This window comes from Ochotona princeps, chromosome 18 (assembly GCF_030435755.1).
Source record: "Ochotona princeps isolate mOchPri1 chromosome 18, mOchPri1.hap1, whole genome shotgun sequence".
Taxonomy (NCBI): domain Eukaryota; kingdom Metazoa; phylum Chordata; class Mammalia; order Lagomorpha; family Ochotonidae; genus Ochotona; species Ochotona princeps.
The window spans coordinates 23005554-23027162 of NC_080849.1; the positions used below are offsets into that span (position 1 = coordinate 23005554).

Genomic DNA, 21609 nt, shown 5'->3' on the forward strand with positions numbered 1-21609 from the left:
GGAAGGGTGGGGCAGAGGAGGGGAGTAGAACTGCTGCGTTGGAAGTTGTGGGTTTGTCCATAGGGTGAGTGGAAAGTGATGTTCTAGAACTGTGCTCCAAATGTTATTGTGTACCTTAAATAGTCAGAACTTTTCCTTTACCAACTATCACATTTTAAACCTAACATCCAAGCAGGAACTGTGGGGCAGGTATGTGTCACAGGTGTTTGGGATACTGGCATTACCTGTCACAGTGCCTAATTCAAACTTCTTTGTTTCTCATCCAATTCTTGCTACTGAGTATGCTGTACAGCTGTTAGGTTGTTGCCTCTTCTGAAGGCCTTGGTGGAGTTCCATGCTGCTGGGTTTGTCCTGGTTTGCCCTGGCTGTTGCTCATATTTTGAGGAGTGAACAAGCAGATGAAAGGCCTCTGTTTATTCACTCACTGTCTTTTTGCATTTCAAGTAAAATGAATGAATGAATAATTTTGAGTGTTATCTAAACAGACATGAGAAAATATGATCACCTTAGAAAGAAGCAGTGCCCAAACCATACTTAGGCATACTCATACCCTCACCCCACATTCACTCACACACACACATACACACACACACACACATCTGCTGTAAACTGTCTCCTTATTACCAGAAAATCATTGCCACACAGAGTCTATCCCTGTTACTTTTAGGGATTTTCAGATAGCAAGAAAGCTTCAGCAAGACTGGTCTTGTGCAAGAGTTTAGGTTTGGAGGTGAGTGGATACATGTTGATTTGCCTTCTTGATCTGCATTCCTCTGCTCCATTGGAAATTTGTGTGAACACAGGAATAACTACTTCAATAAATGAGCAGGTTTAAGCAGTTGACAAAGGTTTCCTGGCTGTTTGTAAAACCTCTCTGCGTCCCTGACAGAAGGATCAATAAGCTGTGATCAAAACATCCCCAACCGGAATGCGCACTTATCTTTCCTCCCAGCCCTTGACTTCGTCAGTTCTTTCCTTCAGTCTCTCATTGCTCCCTATCCAGGCTCCCAGCTCCTGGTATGACCTGGAACCACCCTGTCTCAGAACTAGGGGCCTCAGATTTTCCTGCTGTCAAAGAGTGCTTGCAGGATCTGAACTGGCTGGGGCACCTGTGGTGAGGACACAGAGAGCTCCTGGATGTGACTGAGATAGAAACACATGTGATCCCAAACATACAGGCTTCCTGCTGTTCACAAATAGCAAGCTCAAATGCTGGAGGTTTTCTGCAATTCACTGTGATGTGTTTCACACCAAGGCAGAGCACATGGGGTCTCAAAGCAGACGCTGAGCTGGGAGAGACAGGAAGGGTCATCGCAGGAAAAGGGGAGGCGTGGCAGGGACGTGGGGCTACAGCAATCACCTTTGAATACATGATTTATCAACATTGGGTCTATGGGAAAAGATCAGGACACATGTGTTTGCCAAGAGTCTATGTGAGTAGGTTTGGCACTTATGTGTGGACAGTGACTCTCCTCCCAGAGACCGGGAAACTCATTTTCATATTCACCTCTGCCTGAATTCTCTTTGGATTTGTCCATGAGGACCTCCATACAGAATTCTGCGCAGAGATGAAAGGGGTTCAGTCATTAATGAAGATCAGCCAAACTCCACTGTCTGCCTCTGCAGGAGTCTCAGACTGACCTGGCAGCCAGATCAGGACTGCAAAGCACTGGCACACAAAGATTATAGAAATGTGAGAAACCTGTTCAAAGAGACAGAAATAAAGGAAGGAATTTCAACCCCATCCCACCCACCACCTCCTGCACATTGGTACTTTCCCAGACTGTGTCACCTATGGGCCAACATTGCAGGCATCTTGTTCTAGATTATTTTTTACATTACAGAGACTGTGAGAGAAAGTGAGAAAGAATGTTTTGTCCCACATGGGCTGAGAGAAGAAATGGAGGGAGCGAGCAAACTCGAGCCATTTTCTCAGTTGACACATTGAATAAGAACAGCCAGAAATCCAAGCAAAGGATTTCTCACTTGGTACCAAGTTTGTTCACAACCAAACTGTAGAGTATTTCTTTGTCTTCTATTTCATAATTGCACCAGAGGAACTTACCTGTGGCTGAAATCCTTTGAGGTCGCTGGCTGCAAGCTCACTGGCTGTGAGGAGCTGGAAAAGAACAAAAGAGTTTTCTTTAGTGATACATTTCAAAGTTTGTACACAGTATCCCAAGACAACTGAGCAGCCATAGATCTACTGGAACCTGCACTGGAGCTGAAGAGAATTGCAAAGAGCACAGGTAGTATTCCTGGTTAAAAATCTAGACCAGTGGCCTCCCTTAGTGGGTGTGCTCCAAATCTGATTTTCTCTCTGCCTGTGTTTGTCTTCTCCTTATGTGCTACCAGCTCTACAAGGAGTCTCAAATTAGGCATCATGGACTATGACAGGAGTTTAGCATGCCCGCAGACTGCCTGGAATTATAATTACATATGCCTCTGTGGATGTACACAAGGAGACTTCAAAAACTTTGCAGAAATGGGATCAGAAGATAAGTATATTTCCCAGCAACAATTTTTGGAAACCCATGTACAGTTTTTTCATGTAATGTATTTCCCTTGAATTTGTTTAAGATCTTTTTATGCATGAAATTTAATTTGCTTTTTTTGCAACAAAACAATTTACCTTTTAATTCTATTTTCTCAAAGAAATCCTGAAACATCTTGTGCATTTTCTTAGGCAGAGGGTCCTTGACTTTATTCTTGCTGAGAAAGCTATTTGTTGTACCAGTTCAGAATGATTGCTTGGTGAGACAGCTGAAAACCTAGATCCTCTAAGATAGCTCCTTTCAGTCTCTCTTCCTCTCTCCAATCAGGCCACCAGCAGACCTCTTCCTCTTCCTACTTACATATGACTCAGTTGCTCTTTTTAAGTTAGATGTTATTTTATATATTATTCAGAGGTTCATTGCTTACACTCTAAACAGTTATAGAAAATATTAGTACATATTAGCCAGTTTTGTAAATGTTTGCACCTCTGTAATTAATTAGTATTACAAAATAAGGTTAAGATTTTGAAAATCTTTGCAGGCTGTCCGGGATTTGGCACCCCCAAAAAACTTGAAAAAGCCATATGATTTATTGATGAAGCGCTCATATTATTTCTTGTGGCTTTAAAATACTGGGAAACTATGAGACACAGAGAAAGAGAGAAGATGCTTATTTTGATTCAAGGAGTATGACTGCTAGCTTTATTAGGTCTGGAGAGCATTTGTGAAAAATAGGAACGATTTCACATTTTCTGTAACAATATTTTGTTTGGTTCAAGAAAGAGAAGCAGCCCTGCTGGACACCAATGCTTCCAGCCTTCTGAAAAGCTCAACTGGACTTTTAAGCCTCACTAAACGACTGCCAGAAATGAAACATAAGTAGTGTCAGAGTTGGGATACAGCAAAAAGGAGGTAGACATGGTGAAAGTTGCACTTTTCCCCACACCCAGTCTTGAGGGATAGACTCTTGGTGAGGACAGTGTCTCCTGGTAGAGAACCAGTTCTGCTCCTCTGATTATAAAGTAACAGCAGAGCGAAAGACCATGTGGCCATATAGTTGGGTACTAAGGGCTAAGCATAATTGGAAGACTGAGTCTCTGCCTTCCAAGAACCCACTGTTAGATGTAGAGGTCAGACACGTGCAAATCAAGATGGGCATAGTGCAATAGAGTTGAAGCGTTCAGCTGGGGACAAAGCAGAGCAATCGTGGGATAACATGGGACACTGAAACATGGAAATGTGGCAGTGAGGTGCTACAGGTGTTAGCAGCTGCAAGAGCACAGGCATGAGAAAACCCAACACATCTCCCTGTGTATTGATGTAATGCCAGTCACAGCCAAACTTCAGGAGACAGAAAAGGAATTATGATCCTTTCAGTATTGACTGGGTGCCTGGTCGCCCAAGAGCTATTGCTTTTCTTTTTGAATCTTCACAAATTTCTCATGTTATAGAAAGTACTTCTATTTCTTGAGTGGAAAATTGAGATGTCCAGAAGTCAAATATCATTGTCAAGTTTCCATATATTAGCTCGTTTGCTGGTTGTACATGCACATGGGATTTCAGTCCCAAAATATACTTTTCCCTAGCTCATGCTTTATCTTCTGTAATAAGACAACTCTACACTTTAGCTCATTGGAGAAAATTTGTTGAGGAGACATAGCATTGGAGAAACACTGAGTGCCAGAATAGTCTTCAAACGACTCACAGGAAGTATCACAAGTCCGTATCCCATGAACGCCTTTTAAATAACCCTTCCTCCTGGACATTTTAATTTATTTAGTTGGTGATGGCCATTTACTCCTTGGAACTTGTCAGTGTAAACTAGACCTCTAACTTGAACTGGACACAAAGGCTAGAGTTAGGCTGGGAAGAGGGTAAGAAAGGTGGAATGAGTTACAGACATAAGAATAACCTTTATAGAGGCTTGAATGAGCATAGAAGAAACAGAGTTCAGGCTCTCCAGGACCTAATGGCACAGTTGGCAGACAGCCTTTGACAGCCCTTCAAGAGGTTGAAGGGGCGTGACACCAAACATCTTATTCTTTCTAGTCCGATGATTATAAGACATAAAATAAACTACATGAGTGTGCAAAGGCATCCTAAAAATGCACCACTGCCTCATGTCAGTAATGTTGGGATTAAAAAAAGGCCAACTCCATTTGTTTGACTGCAAATGGAGGGGCAGCAGCTTGTTTTGTTATTAGGTTTCTATCTTAATAAGATTAAGGTTATCTCTTCTTCCTGGAAATGTTATATCTCCTCTTCTTTGGTGCATACAGTTCATTCTGCAGTTCTTTCTTAGTTATTTAATGTTTTGTTGTGCACCAATGCATGGGTTTGTTTTTCATTGGTTTCATGCAACACGAACATGCTCAACAAGATGGTAGCTAACAAGATTATGGTTTCTACGTTATGTCAATTTCACATTTCTTAACATTCCGAGAAGAAACAGGACACACAATGAGTCACCAAATAACCTGTTGGTCAAATGACTTGAAAAGAAAGTGGAAACTCTTGTCACCCTAGGTGAAGACTAGAATGATTAAACTGCTGAGCCCAGAGAACAGAAGTGTGAGAGGCAGGCTTAAAACATTCTTGCAGCTGACAAAAGGAAATGGCACTCAGCACCTAACACACTTCCTGAATGAAAGAGGCACTCAAATATTTGAATTAATTAATCATCTTTGATGATGGGAACAAGCTTATCTGTATTTGCTACCAGTCTTAGAAGAGAATACTGAGTGAAATATCAGCACAGAAGTTCAAGGTTAAATTTAAAGAACAGAATGAAAAAGGCTGTTCAGGGAATAAATAGCCTGCAAGTAAGCAAGAAGTAGGGTTTTGTGCCTTTCACTCTGGATAAAACTATAAAACACACGTTAATGGAGCTCAGTGCAGCCTTGAGTTGTTAGTGCATCTTATGATGGGGGGAAGGAAATGCACAGAGGTGATTTTAAACCATTAACATCTAAAACCCCTGAGTTTCTTGAATAGGAGATTCTAATACTTCACTCACGAGCCAGTGCACATTGAAGTTGTGATATGACCTGGAAATAATCGAAGGTGAGCCTTGCAATATCCCTTATAAATGAACCCCAAAGGAGCATTGTGCGAAGGTCCTGTCTCTCCTCACAATCAAGTCACATCTCCCCACCTGCCTGGTTCCCATATACACATCATGGGGTAGCCACATGGACACAATGATGAGCAAAACACAGCATTTGCCTTGTGAATCCTTGCAAAGCTGATGATTTTGAAAAAGTCCTTGCATTCTGTACTGGGAAAGAGTAGGTGCTAACCCTCAGCAATGTAGTATGGTGTTTGGATGTAAACACTATGATGAGAACGTCGTCATGTGGCTCAAAGTCACAAATCTCCTAAATAGGAGGACTCTCCTGACCCCTGGCTCCAAGGAGTTCCAGTGGCAGAGAATCAAGGCCTGAAGCAGACAGTTGCAGGTGCTTAGGGGTGGATGAGGAAATCACTGTAATCTATCAATGTTCTGCCATCGAGCAAGTTTTGCAAACTTTAATTTGCAGAAGGAGCTCTTAAGTGACTCTGCAAAATCAAATTATCAGTTAATGCTACCAACAGGTACAGCTGGGACCTCTGATCCCCCTGGTTTTTGCTAATCCTCTACCAGTGATGTCTTAAATCTCATTCAATGCTAGCATAGACACAACTTGCTGCTGACTTCGGTTTTCAAGTCGGGACAGATATGCTCAGGAATTCAAGGAAACTGAGGTGTGAGTAAAAAGAGGGAAGCATGTAAAACCCTCTTCAGTGCTAAACCCCAACTCTGACCCCATTATGTCCCACTGAGGACATTTATACAGGAAGGGTCTCAATTCAAGGAAGCAGAGAGAGAAAACGAAGTTGCCTTGGTTCTGGGGACATAACTGGACGGAAGTTAATGCAAAGGGTCCTAGCTTTCCCCAGGATGGCTAAATGTCTTCACTCCTCACACTAGAGGCTGAGCTGGAATGGGAGAGATGGGTAGACATGATCACATTTACAAGGTAAAAGGAGAGAAATCTTTCATTTCCCTGCTGGAGCCTGGCCATTTTCCTAGAACCCTGGTCAGAATAATCTTCCTGGCACATCTTGCTGCTCCATATAAAAATCCATACTGAGACTATTATGAAGATAACCTCTCTTTCCCTTTTTGAGACTCTACATTCTCTCGGTGAAAATTCAGGTGGTGGTTTTTGGTGCTGGTTTATTTTGGTCTCAAGGGAGAATCATAAGACAAAGAGGGGAGGAAGGAGTTCAAAAGAATGAGAGGGTCTGTGGGGATGAATGGACACTCCCTCAGCTTCAGAAGCCTAGGGCACGTTGTTGTTCTGGGCCTCTACCCATCAGCTCATCTTTGGAGTCTACCTTCAGTTAGCCTCTCTCCAAACCACCCACAGTGCAATTGTAGCCAATAGCCTGTGATCTCCAAGGGGTAGGATTGTCCTTCTCAATGGCTGTCCTCTAGCCTACAAACTCTTACACCTTCCAAAGCTCCTCCACAGGAGGAGAGGGGCTGCTCTAGTGTGTTCCCTGTGTTCTCCTGCCCTGGGACACCATTATCTTCTGCTGGACCTTTCTCCAAAGCAGGCACCACTTCAGTCTTAACAGATTCCTCAGTGCTCCCTGACACTGAGCCAGGACACTTGTGTCTGAGCAGATGATCACTGATGCAAAAGAGAAGAAGGATGCAGATGATGATGGGCATCTAGCCCCATGGATCTCAGCCTCATGGACTGAGCATTCAAAGCCTGGTGGCCTTGGGCTGTTCCAGTTCATCAGTTCCTCCAAAATGGTCCCTCCTTTTCAGGCCAAGAGGAAGATGCTGATGTATCGAATGGATGGACAAAAGAACAGAGCAAGGCCTTTGGGGAGAGCACAGATTCTATTTTCAACTTTTCCCTCAATGATACCATCCTTTCACTAATAAGCCTTCCACTCATTCCCTGTTAGCTTTCTGTCAAGAATGGTTCTGTTGCCTATCTCACAGCAAGTGGACCTTATTCAGTCTCTGTTTTTGGAGTCCTCATTGGCTTCTTTCCTTCACTGTGGGTTGGAAGCTGAATCCTACCTCACTGTAGCCCCACAATGCACACAAAAAAAGGCAGAACATCTAACATGGCAAGCAGTGTCTTAGTTAAGTGGAGATGAACATCTAATCATGTGCTTTTGAGGCTTCTGGAAACCAACCATATCTGTTCTTCCTCTGGAAAGAGCAAACTAAGGCATAGAAAGATTAAATGACATATACAGAGCAAAATCAAGACAACAAATACAATCATAAAAAGGCAAGTCAAAGAAAGTTGAAAATGTCCATTCCAAGACACTTGGAGATGTGGGTGGTTGTGGGAGACTGGGACAGATTCTGAGAACAGCAGGAAGAAAGTTCAAGGTATGGCAAAGGGCAACAGTGCTTGAACCACCAACCAGGAAGCAGTCCACAACTCCAACAAGACCACAGAAGGAACTATGGAAAGTGGATTAACAGAGGTTAAATGGAACCAATAGTCTGTTGTTCTTCACAGGGAAGATTAACAGGACATTTTCATACAGAAGAGCCTTGTGGTCAGAGGGAGAAACCATATGTGTGAGCCCTGGTTCCATGACAACTCACTAAAGGATCTTTTCTGAGATCTATTAGCCTATTTAGGTTTCATCTGACAATCCATCAAATGAACTCTGGGTTCCCTCTGTTCCCACCCTTCTAGCATCCAAAAATGCCCAACTCACATCAGAGATGAAAAAGAGATGGAGGGGACACTGCCTAGTTTCCTCTCCTTCCTCTGTCAGCATCTTGCCTGTAAGAACACACACACACACACACACACACACACACACACACATGCACACGAGAGGGAGGACGAGAGAGAGAGCATGTGCACTTGTGTGCATTTTCTGCAAGAGAGAGAAAGCTTGAGAGCTTGTGTACAGTTTTTGGAAGAATCCCTAGGGAGAAGTTCAGAGGGAAGGAGAGTGAGATGATTCCATTACTGGTTTGCAAACAGGACTTTGAACAGACAGCCAGCGTGTGTGTACAGGAGTTCACCATCGCAGAGAGAATGAAGTCAAACTCTTACATTGTAGCTAGAGGTAAACAAGCTTCCAATTTAAAAGGCGTTGGTTTGAACTGCCAAGGAGTTTGGTGTGGGTAGAAGGCAAGCACCTGAATTTGCATTAGGTTAAGAGGAGATTTCCACAAATGAAGCTGTTATACTAGCTGGGCTGTGTCCTTTCACTAAACCTTCCCCATCTCATGGAATTCTAAAGCTTAAACCTGAAACGACTGACACCTCCAGTCTTTATTTGCAAGCTCCCAAACAGCAACGGTGACTAATAATTACTTTGTATACAACTCCAAGCAAGCCTAGACTTGATTGCTTGTATTTCTTTTATTATTTTTAAATAATGGGGATCCAGTATACAGGTAAAAACTGTTACAAACTGCCCTAGATATACAACCAAAAGAGTTTTCATATATACATATATACTTAAGAGACCATGTGGAACCTGCACATGGAACCCAACCTTGGTTGGAGCAGCATTTCCACTTGGCTGTTGTCCAGGTCACAGCTCTTTCAACTACTCCATAGGGAAGTCTTTAATCCTCTGCTTTGCAGATTAGAGCTGTAATGACTAATACCTAATGAAAGAAGAGGCCCTTGAAAGCCCTAATCTAGAACTCACTGACATGATGAGTCTTGTTTTATTTCACTTCAACCTAGAGGACCCAGGAAAATATATCCTCTTTTTGAACTTGCCAAAAAACTCCTTCTAATGTATTATTCCTCAGATCAAGAAAACTGGATTTCATTGAAGGTGTCATGTGTGGTATTGTACAGGAAGCTTATGCGGATAAACCTGGTGTCAAAGAGCTGAGTAAGCATTTCAGTGAAAGTGGATCAGGAGATTAAGACAGTCTGAGGTTAACAGCTAGGAGGTGATAGAATATCTTTTGAGCCTCATTTGGCCAAACAAAAACATTCTATGAACTTCTGATTCTTTCTGGAATGCATGTTGTTGCAATTCCTCCATGATGTTTCTGGCACTCTTAAATGAGTAATTTATAGGGAAACCCAACGAATTGTGGTTTCCAAATGTGCCCATAGCAGTCCAGGATTCCACACAAGAGTCTCCACAATACGAGTAGGTGAAAGCCACAGAGGTAGGGCATTCCAAATCTCCACGGGGTCTAGAACAGCACCACTCACACTGCATTTTACATAGGTGTTCCACACTCATATCTATTTGATTCAAGGATTTATAAAAAAGAAAGTTTGAAAAACTGTGTCTCAAAAGAGAAGGCCTCTGTATAGTTGAGTAAGCCCTTCTCAGCATCACCAGAATTGACCTTAGCTCACCTCTTTATGGGGACTGATACAGTTCTTTGCTAGCAGAAGACCCGAAACCTAACAAGAGCACTGCCTCAAGAACTTGAAGTAACTTATTTATCAGGAAAAATGTTTTCTCTTCCTCTCTGTGGGCAGTGATGTCTGCTATCTTCATCCAAAGTTCAGAAAACTACACGCTTAAAAAGCACAGCTAATGTATTAGGGAAGGAAATGGCTAATGATGTGCTACTTCTCACGTCCACGTTGTGGGTTCCAGTTCCTTTCCCCGTCACAAAAAAAAAAGTCACATTGGAAGCATCAGCGGCCTGTTAGCAAAGCGCATAAAATATCAATAGAGGAGGTTCCCCTCATTGCATATGTGCCAAGTCAAGCTGGACACAGAAGGAATTCTCACTTGCATTTCCCCCTTTCCCAGTATTTGGTCATTTCTCCTTAGAACTGACCTGATGGCCTACTACTCAGCTCAGATGCGTATCAAAGCTTTCTAATCCATCCCCAGGAAAAGATTTACACCCCTGGGCTCACTAAGTGACAGAGAAGGGACAAGTCAGAAGGTACCTGCTTCAAAAAGTATCTGAACATGGAGTCAAAAACTCTGCCTCTCAGCTCAGTGGAGTCCATTTAGCACAGCACCTGTGTTCCTGGGACCAAATGTAGAGCAACCGATCACAATTATAAGTGGACCTGAAAGGGACAAAACCAGGCTGGACTCAATGACAGCTCAACCTTGGAGCTGTGGGCAGTCAAAGCAATTATGAACCTCTAGGAAAATGGAAGGAGCTTCTCCAAAAAGCTTACCCTAAACTCCGGGTAATCATAACAGGAAAAACAATTGTGATTTTTCAGAGCCTATTTAAGTCTGCTCCAGTCCTGCACAGATGCTTAAATTTCATTTTTCCTTTTAAACTTCACAGTATCAGTGCATGAGAGTATCATGTATTCCAATTTATAGCTGAGAAAACCGACTCAAACTGGTTCAATAAGTCACACAACATAATAGAGGCAAAAGTGGAATTGAAACATGCCTCTGAACCACAGCAATTCCTATGTCCAAAGCCATCCAGGATTGCCTCAGAAATTCACTCCTATCTTCCTCCCCTCTCTGACAAGAGGTTAGTCCTGACTCCCAGTGACACCAGCACTACCATGCACCACAGCCCAAGGTGACTCACTATGCAGGTAAGAGTCAGACTCCCCACAAGCTCCAGGCAGCATCACATTGTAGGCATCTGCAGTAACATCCCTGCCTTCTTGCCTTTTGCCTCAACTTTTCTAACTGACATTGTTCAAAGGAACACTCTTACTGAATCTGGAGAACCAAGGTAACTTAGAGTCTACACTGACTGCACACGGTTGGGTGCATGTTAATTAGTGTTTCTTCTGTTCTTAACTAGGTTTATTCTCTTGCTCTTTCTTATTTTTCTTCAACACATTCACTTTTCTTCCTCCCTCCCTCCCTTCCTTCCTTCCTTCCTTCCTTCCTTCCTTCCTTCCTTCTTTCCTTCCTCCCTTAGCTCCTTTTTTCATTCCTTCCTTCTAGCAGACAGATATGGCAAATTCCATGAACTGCCAGAGTTGCTAAGAATCCACATGAAGAAATGAATGGTTTCTATGAATTGGTTCATGGTATGAAATCTTCACAAAAACCTCCTAAGGAGTATCATGATTCTACCCATTTGACAAATCAGAATACAGAAAGTTAGCAACATCAAAACAATGTACTCAAAGTTGCAAGATTGTAAACACACAGACCCAGAAAACATACTCAGTTCCTTTTGAAGGAAAAATTTACGTTCATCCCCAAATACACTATGCATATGGAACTGCCAGAAGTCTAAGTGTTGTCATGGACAAACCCACCTCATTTATGAAAGGGTTTCATTTTAAGACATTGGCTAAGATTGACAACAGGTAGTCATTTATTGGGGAAATAAAAGTAACAAATCATGGGAAGCAGAATGCTGTATCCTCAGGAAGAGGAATATCGTTGTAATCATGTAAGTTGATAGTTTTAATTTTTAAAGATGTATTTATTTTGGTTGGAAAAGCAAACCTACAAGAGAGAAGAGAGATGGACAGAAAAATCTTCCATCTGCTGGTTTACTCCAAAGCAGCTGCAATTTTTGTAGCTGAGCCCATCCAAAGCCAGAAGTCAAGAGCTTCTTTCCAGGCTCCCGTGTTGGTGCAGGGTACCAAGGCTTTGGGCCATTCTCCACTGCTTTCCCAATACCATAAGTAGGAAGCTGCAAGGAAGTGGAGCAGCTGGTACATGAACCATTGCCCATATGTTATGTTGGCAATTTGAAGGTGAAGATTAGATATTGAGCCCACCGACACTTTAGTGGATACTTTTAATAACGTAGAACAATGGCCAGTCCAAAATAAGTGTGTAGTTACAGTCAAGCAACAGATGCCTATCATGTCAAGATTGAATTTCACAGAACAAGAGAACCAGAATGAAAACATTTAGCAAGGAGGAAAATCCTGTGCCTAACAGAACACAAGAGTTAGAAAACGGGCGGCAGGATCTTCGGAGAAGACAGACAAGCATATCCACCCAACAGAAGGAAAGCGAAAGACAATTTCTTTTTCTCCTTGGCAAGAAACCAGCTCCACAACACAAAACATTTCAAGACAATCTTTGTCTACTATATCTCTGTAAACAATATTACTGGGTACTTTTTTTAAGAAGTCACATCAGATTATTTGCTTGCTCAATTAAGCCAATGTTATACAGTTGTTCACGTATTTTGCATTTAGATGCAGTGGAAATTTCATGGAAATGCCTTTTGAAAACTGTGCAACCAGCACATAATTTATAGCACTTTCACAGCCCTGCTGTTGTTAGTGTTGTAGACCATGTACATGTTGGAGACGGGTCCTGCCACTCCCTAGAATTCAGAACTCCTTGAGAATTAAAGTCATTTTCCAAATGATTCTTCAGCATTGAAAAGATTCTATCGAATCTGAAAATGCTTTTAGTGTGGTAAGAAAATAAAACATCCCTGGAAAACAGGACTAGATTCCAAATATCACAACTATAAGGAGGTATGTTATGTTATGTATGTTATATGCTGTATATAAACTAAAATTGAAATGTAAATGGGGTGGTCACAGAATGTGGTTAAAAACTAGCATTTATTTTTAACATATTGGTTACTCATTACTATGTCAATTAATTCCATAATGATGTAAATTTTTACTGATGGTATGTTAGAGCTTTTAATTGATCGGGATGATACTCTACTGGCTCTGTCTTCAGACCAGAGAGGGTATACCTAAGAAGCCGTTGAACTTGACTGGACAATAAGATGCTGGACTCTATGTTTGGTATATGCTTGTCATGGGGGAATCTCAACTGAACTTGAGCTGTGGTTATGCAACAAGGTGGAGGAATCCACCATGGTGGGAGGGTTTGGGGAGGGGTGGGGAGAATCCCAGTACCTATGAAACTGTGTCACATAATACAATGTAATTAATGAATAATAAAAAAAAAATACATTGCTATTCTTAAAAAAAAAAAGAAGGTATGGTGTCTGGCTCAATGGTTCAGCTGCTAAATCCTTGCCTTACATGTGCCAGGATCCCATATAGACCACCTATTTGTGTCCAGTTGCTCCACCTTCCGTCTAGCTTCCAACTTTTGGCTTGGGAAGGCAGTGGAGGATTTTCCACAATCTTGGCACCCTGAACCCACATGGGAGACCTGGAAGAAGCTCCTGGCTCCAGGACCCAGTTTCAGACAGACTCAGCTCCAGCATTTGTGGCCATGTGGGAAGTGAACCAGCAAATGTAACATCTTCCGTTCTGTGTCTCCTTGTCTCTGTAAATGTGTAATTCCAATACAAATCAATATATCTTAAAAAAAAAAAAAAAAGAAGCCATGGCTCTTCAGAGCATGCTGCTGCTTTGTCAGGTGAATTACTGCTAATATGCTAGCAATCCTACTAATACACCTGGGAAGCAGCAGGGAATGTCCGAAGTTCTTGTATCGCTGCAAGTCACATGGGGGGACCCAGATGGAGCTTCCGGCTCCTGGATCTGGACTGATTCAGTCCCAGCCATTTCAGCCATTTAGGAAGTAAACCAGAGGACGGGAGAGGAAGATCTTTATCTCCCTCTCTCTGTCTGTCAAATAAGTAACATATTTTGTTAAAATCTCTCTTCCTTGCATTAAATCTCAGACTTATAGGAAGAACTGGCTCACCAGAAACTCAGCTTTGCTGGTACGGGCATCTTCGCGTCACATAATCCCTGCCTCAACCAACCATAGGATGCTAAAAACTATTTCTGGTTTCATGGTTAAGGACAGCATGATCATCTCTGAGCTCTCTATAAATGAAGGCTTTCTTTTTGTCAAAATACAGTCAAATGTGTCATATATCTCCCCAGAACTTGTCCCCAAATACGCTCTCTTTTCATACTTGCGTGTAGAATGACACGTGTGTCTAACTCACAGTCCACCCACTTTTGGACAAATTTTCACAGAAATTTTGGCTGACAAAAAAGAAGGGTGTTTTCCTATACTTTGCCCACTGAGACTGAGCAAAATGAATGCAACACACAGATGCTATATCAGCAGGACTGGAAATAGCTGCTAACTCAGTCTCAGACCCCTTGGTAATCACATGCCCAAGCCCTTTATTTATAGCATACATGAAAGGCCCACCGCAGGAATTGGCAATGCTCACTTTGGCAGCCACACTCAGTAATTCACAGTAGTGCAGCCTTGGACAAGTCACATCTCTGCCTGACCCTTAGTACTCCACATTTCTAACATGAGAATCTCTACAAGACTCCCTCATGATCTGACAGCAGGTGAATCTAGGAAAGGCTACATGTGGCCTTGCCATGCACCCAAGGCAGTATCAGTCTCCATACAAACTGTCGGCTGTTTAAGATTATGTCTCAACCAGTATTTCAGAGTGAGATACCATAACAGCAATGGTGGAGTGCTAGGGCTCTCCGCACAAGTGAGGAGTCATGAAGCCTGTGACAGTAGGAGGAGCTGGGCTCTTGTCTCATAATGGTCCTTCTCAGAGTGAGAGGACCCTGATTATCTCCATATTCCATTCTAGTGGATTTAAGCAGAGTATCCACGATCAATCAATAGCACCAGAAACACTGGGGTGCTGTGCTCAGAGTAACTGTTCTGCTTCACCTCCACCCAAGAAGGAAAGACTTAAAGTCCTCTTGTCCTGCTATAGGTCAGATCTCAGGGATTGCAACAACAACAAGAAAAATGGAGATGAGAGAAGGAAGAGCCCATTGCTTCAGAGGGCATGGACAGACTAACTTTGGGACAGAAGAGTAGGGAACCCAAAAAGCTGCTGTCTGCCCCCTTTCCCAGGCTACATGTGACTAAAGTGCATGTGTGTGTCAACCACAGTGGCCACTCTCTCCATTCATGCTTGTAAGACTTTAACAATCAGTTCCCACTCAAGCTTATTTCTACATGGAATTTTAAGAGTTTGGCAGTAGATTGTCTGATTATTTTTACCAAATCTATTGGCAAAAAAATGGCAGGTATTCTTGATAAGAAGGTTGGAAGGAGTGCTGCCCTACTTCAAGGTCCACAGCTATCTCTATTATAACAAGAATAGTGAAGTATGAGGTTGATAAAATGTCCCTATTTCCTGTAGGTAAAAATATTATAAATAATTATCTCACTTTATCATTTCAACCGTAAGACCAGGAAGTGGCAGAAACCATCCTGCTTTTTAGCCAGATGGGGGAAATGAGGCAAAAAATCGGTCAGTGACTTGCCCAGGGGCATGCTTATGGCTTTAGAAGTCATAACATAAAAGGGATTATCCAGGCCAGTCACCCTCCCATGCAAGAACACCCTTCTCCAACTACTCTGACAGATGGGCACCCAGTTCGAGCATTTCCAGGATAGTGGCATTCTGTATGGTGCAGAAAAAGTCTTCTGTAAGTTCTACCTTTATCCAGCTGGCTTATGCCTCATTGGAATTCACCTGGTCTGGGAAAAAGGAACTAGTTCTTTAATTCTTTACCTTCCAGATGTTCCTGTAAAATAGGGAATGTGAGCCTCATTTTACAGACGAGGAAACAGAGAATACAAAAATCTCTCTTGAAATCCCACGTCCAAATTCAGATCCATCTATCTAGTGCACAGGAACTTACTCTCCCTCTCCCCTAGCCAATGGATAAACAGCAAAGTCTGCTTAGTAGTTCTGCCACTGAACAGCCTTCGGTACAACAGCAGATGGGGGTAGTGGTCATTTCCATGCATCCTCAAGCAACACATTGCATTTCCTCTCTACCAGACAGGGTTCACAGTGGCAGCACCCTGCAGTTTATAAAAGCTCTGCTCAACATGCAGTTCTAACATCTGAGCACACTGTGTCAGAGGGAGGAGTAGCTGTCACTAACCAGTCAGGTGATCACAAATCTTCGACAAATGGCCCAGGACAGGGCATTTGCCAGTTTCATTAGTGTTATCTGTCCGCACAGTTTCTAGCTACTGACCTGAAGCCGCTGACCACAGAAGGCAGAGCTGTGCCTAGTTGGCTCTTACTGTGCAGTAGGAGTTGGCTCTAATATTACAGTGGCATGTTTGTGAGCATATCCATTTACAATCACCACCTCAACAGAGATACCTTACAAGGGATAATGAACTACTGCAATAGAGGAGATGGCTGGTACCCTCTTCATTAGCTGTCCTCAATTTCATGACCGTCTACCCTCCTTTCTTAGGGAGGGCTAGGAACAAGGGGAAGAGTCTTCGGCCATCATGCTGCTGTGGTTACATTTTAAGTGGCCACTTCAGCATAGCATCGACAATGTGTCTTTCTAGGCTTACTGGAAGAGTAAGAGATGATTAGAAACATTGGCGTGTCTGTGGAAACCTTTATAAGAGACAGGGGATTCCCCACTGCTCTTACAATCTCTTTTGGCCAAACAAAAAATGCCCCAAGGTCAATTCTATTAGTGTCTCCAACAGTGCTGAGAACTCTTGGCTATGGTGCTGAATCTCTCTTATCTTCCTCCCCTCCTGTAAGCCTCGCAACTTAGCCAAGGCAGCTGCTCACACCCCACCAAACCCTGAGTGCTTCAGCCTGTACAAAAATAGATGTATCTGGGTACTCATGCTGTCATGCGGCCATCACTGGAAACTTGATCTCAAGACAGTCTCCAACGTAGGAAAGAACACATGCATAGATTGTTATATGGAAAAACTACAGAACTTGGCTGGCGCCCTGAAAACCAAATGGGTGAACAAAGGCACCTGGGAAAAGACATTTAAATTGTGTGAATCTCAGCTCCCCAATTTCTCAAGGAAGTTTCAAATTGGTGAGTTGCCTGGATTTGGGGGGAAATAAAACAGGATGGCAGCCATGATTGGGCTTTTACCTGTTAGGTAAGTGGGAGATGTTACTGGGGATCCTAATGCTGCTATTGTCCCTCATAGAACAAATGACCATACAAAGTTCATGGTTAGGGGCAGAAAGAGTCACTGTGGATCTAACTGTTCCGGGGCTAGATTTCAGTTTCATCTATACAGAACAGCCGCTGTTCAACTCAGAAACCTACACCTTGTCTGAGGGGAGTAAAGAGAGAGCAGGCTGCATAGTCTACATAATGGCACAGAGCAGGACTGAACAAATGGTGACAGGCACAGCAGGGAGATAGGCCATGGGTGCTGTCTGCAACCAGGCTTAAGGCACCAAAGCTGCTGAGTGCAGGTTGCCTAGGTTTCCCCCTGTGTCTCCGAGCAGGGCCCACACACAGAGGAGCCCCTGAAGGCTGTGGGATGTCGGGGAGGGGGGGCGGTGGGAGCTGAGGGAAGCTGATAGTGCATTTTCTGAGCTTGTGCCTGTGCATCTCATTATTGAGCGGGTCTGAATCAAAGCAGCCCTCTGCAGCTGCTGTCTCATTTAATCCACTCGTAATCAAAAGTGATTAGCATGGATGCCTGGGTGCTGAGGGTATTGTGTATTTGATCAAAGCTGAGCCTCCTACCCGTTTCCCAGAGCCTGCACCTGGGAGGGTCTGGAAGGCCATAAGCCTGAAGCCTAGGGCAGGAGGCATGGGCAGCGGGAAGGAGGACTGCAAGGGCAGCTTCATCTGAAAATCAACAGCTTGGAGGAAGCCCCAGACTCCTCCTGCCCAAGTTCCTCCTTTGGCATCCCAATCACCAGGAACTGAACAGGTGGCATAAGAGGTAGACTGAGGGTAAATAGGACCCATTCAGTATTGGAACCGCACTCTCCTCATTTTATCAGTACTGGGATTCAGCAAAAGAAAGCATACCACATCCCCGTGGGCACCTTGTGTGTGTGTGTGTGTGTGTGTGTGTGTGTGTGTAAGGAAGGAAAAGGCAGAGAAGGAAAGAGGCCAGGAGAGGAGAGGGGCAAAGAAAGAAACGCACAGTGAGTGAAGGGACCATGTAGGCTAATGCCGAGAGGAAAAAACACAGCACAGCCAAGGAAGGTCTGGCAGCCGGAAGAGCCAAGAGCCAAGATGTTCCGGGGCTTTAGCAGTTTGTGTATTCCTTCCCACACATCAGCTCCAGTAACTTCCTGAGCTGCACCTTCCTAAAACAGCAAGATCACAGATTGCGTTCTCTATTTACAAATTATGCCTGAGTCAAGCTTGATTTCCCAATTCTCTCTGCATCTTCATAATCCAACGGAAGACCCATCTCTTTCAGGAATGTTCCTGAACCCTCCCTCTGAACTGATCTATCATTTTCTACCATTGTCACTTATTTGACACTTTGAATGACACCCAGTGTCCTTCTGATAGCTCTTCGACTGGCAGAGTAAATACAATGTTTGACTGCTGGACAACGGTGGTGGTGATGAATATATGAGTCCCTTCATGAACCACAGTGAAAAAAGTTGCTAAATTCAGCACAGAACAGCTCAGGACATCCTGAAATTGGCTCCAAATTCTATACCTAATATAAATAGCCAGTGTGGCTTAACAAATGATCCATGCACATGAGCTGGGTATATGGCACTGCTGGCTAGATATAACTTGCTGGACTGACAGTAGATTCTATTCTTCCTGCACCAGGAGGAGTCCTCTGTCCATTACAAGCATTATTTAGATTCCACTGGGGGCCTAGGGTGCAAATGCCATGCCTCCTCATGAGTTAATGCTTCAGTTTTCACTACTGATTTAAGGATGAAGGAATGTCCCAGAAACAATTTGGGGAAAGCATTGCAGGGTGCTTCTCACTAAGAATGATTACACTTTGGAGTGGAGAGACAAGTAATAAGGGTGCAATTCAGAAACATTTGCAATAGAACCCAATACTAACAGAACTAATCTTTCTCTCGCTGAGTTCCACCTGAGGTTGGGAGACAACCAAATACTGCAAAGGGATAAATGATAAATAATTACACAGTTTAGACTGGATGACTGATAATAATGATGAACTTTTAATGATCCTCTCATGTCTCTTGGGTGCACGTGCTTAATACAAATCTCATTGGTATCTCACAATAATATTTCTGAGTAGGCACACTGATTCTGACTTGAAGACACAGGACTTGAGGCTCAATGAGGATACAGAATTTGCTTTAAAAGCAGAGTTAGAATATGATGGAGATGAGAGCTGAACTCCTCTCTGGAGCCACACTGTGTGGAGTCCTCTCCATAGCTTTCCCCTCCTATGGCTCAGCTGCCCTTCAGAGAAGCCTTATCCATTGCATCCCAGCCATGCAGTACAGGCAGAGCTCACACTCTATGGTACCCACCCACCGACCTCTTGCTCACTCACACTTCAGTGCCCCTCCAAATGGGCAAACCATCCCAGACTCACACTGCTACAAGACACATTCAAATATATGTGGACTGCATCCTCTCATTTAGCACATTAGTGAATTGAAGCTCTAAAAGGTTAATCACCTGCTCAAGATCACAGTGTTAGTTACTGATAGACCTAGGCTTAAAAGCCAATTTTTGATTCCCAATGGGGTGTATATGTATTGAACTGTGAGATCTGGGAGTAGAACAGAAGCTGAGATGCAGGGGCATGAGCGTTGTACCCCTTTTCAGCCCCTGCTACTACGAAGACAAGGTTGTACCCAAAACGTCCAGAGCTATTTTAGTAGTACATTGCTAACAGGGGCAAATCAGTTTCCCTTTATAATAGCAAACCAGAGTGACTCTGACACAGGCATACATTCAGAACAGAGTGTGTGCCTTCGTTGCTGCTTTTACAAGATACAGTATCAGAGATTCACAATGAATGCAAACAATTAGGGAAAGCAGGTGGAGATTTTTCTTCTCTGGTTTTGGAGAATCTGCGATCTTAGCCTGATTTGCGATAGATCGTGAGCACAAAGGCACGGATAACAGGGCCGGCAGTTGTTCTCACACTGGAAGCCACAGCACTTCAATGCAACTAGAGGCAGCTGTCCAATGCACAAAACGACCTTTGGCCTACCTTTAGAGAAATGTAATTTTCTTCATTCGTCTTTCTATCCCCAGGGAGCTGGAAGCCAGAGCTTCCAGCATAATCAGAAGGATTTCTAATGACAACGCTCAAGCAGGTGGGGATTACCCATTGTCAGAAACATAATCTGCAACTCTCATCTGTTGTATTGTGTTTGCATTTTTAAAACCACCGTTTCACAAAGAAAATGAACAGTTATGGACCTTCCTGTATTGGCAGTTAGAAATGAATTTATTTTCTTCTTCTAAATGGCCTAGAGTAAAAGTAGAATGTGGTAAGTTCAGAGGCCTCCTACCTGTGTGACTTCTAGTCCATGATGTGTGAATACATGTCTCCTCTAGATACATAGAACCAAACATGGATTAACTGTGTGTACTTCTGGCTGAGCAAAGACAGCTTCTTGGCATGCTACCTCCTAGTCTTTGTTAATACTTCCATAACCAGGGCATAGGCCCATGTGCGCTATCTACTCATCTCTCCCGCCAAAGGTCTCTAATGATTTTCCACCTTTTACAATAACATCTTCAAATCTTCCCATGAGCCTCCAGGGTCTATACACACTGGCAGAGTTCTGCTTACCACTGCACACTCATCCTCCCCAGCCCTGGCTGGCCAGCTCACTCAGCTTTAGTCCCAATGGCTTCCAAGGAACACTAAGGTGTTTCTGTCACACAGCAGTGTGCAAATCTAGCTCCTTACATTATGAAATTCCACCCTGGTATTCCCCTGAAGGTGCACACACACACAAACATACACAGAGCAGATTTTAATTTGACTTATCTATACTAGTGTCCAATCTTAGATTTTTAAAGTTTCCAAGTGGTTACTCTGTTGAACCGAAGTTGACCATTCACACTTCTGCACTTGTTTATCACTTTGTCAGGAACACCCTTTCCTGGGATGTCTGTCTTATCCTTCTCTAACTTCACGAGCATCATAATTAGCATTAGCAGGGTCTCCCTAGCTAGGAACTGCAAATCAGCATGCATGGCTTCTCTGTCACTATCCCCTCAGCCTAGTTGAATGTGTTTGACAGCATTTTTTCTACACATTTCATTTTCTCTTTTCTTTCTCCCATCTCTTCCTCCCTGCTCCAGTGTTAGCTCCACAACTGCGGTAGTGTCTTGTATGCACTGTTACATCATAGTAACACCTGACACATTATAGAGACTTGCATTGAGTCGTTGACCCAAGAATGCACGAGTGCTTATCTGCTGTGTCATGGGGGTTGGAGATCTCTGCTTTCTGCTCTTAGCACTGGAACTGAATTTGCATTCAGCCATACCTATCTTCTAAGGCAACTACAGGCCCAATTTGGATG

The 21609-nt window shown here is 43.2% G+C and overlaps 1 protein-coding gene across 2 annotated transcripts in view; it reads right to left on the reverse strand.

The window, feature by feature from the left end:
• SETBP1 (SET binding protein 1) overlaps positions 1 to 21609 on the reverse strand; it is a 361790-nt gene that overhangs the window by 186070 nt on the left and 154111 nt on the right. For both annotated transcript variants that reach the window (XM_058677176.1, XM_058677177.1), the window contains one exon: positions 2066 to 2119. In XM_058677176.1, coding sequence (XP_058533159.1) covers positions 2066 to 2119 — 54 coding nt within the window. The remainder of the gene's footprint in view (positions 1 to 2065; positions 2120 to 21609) is intronic.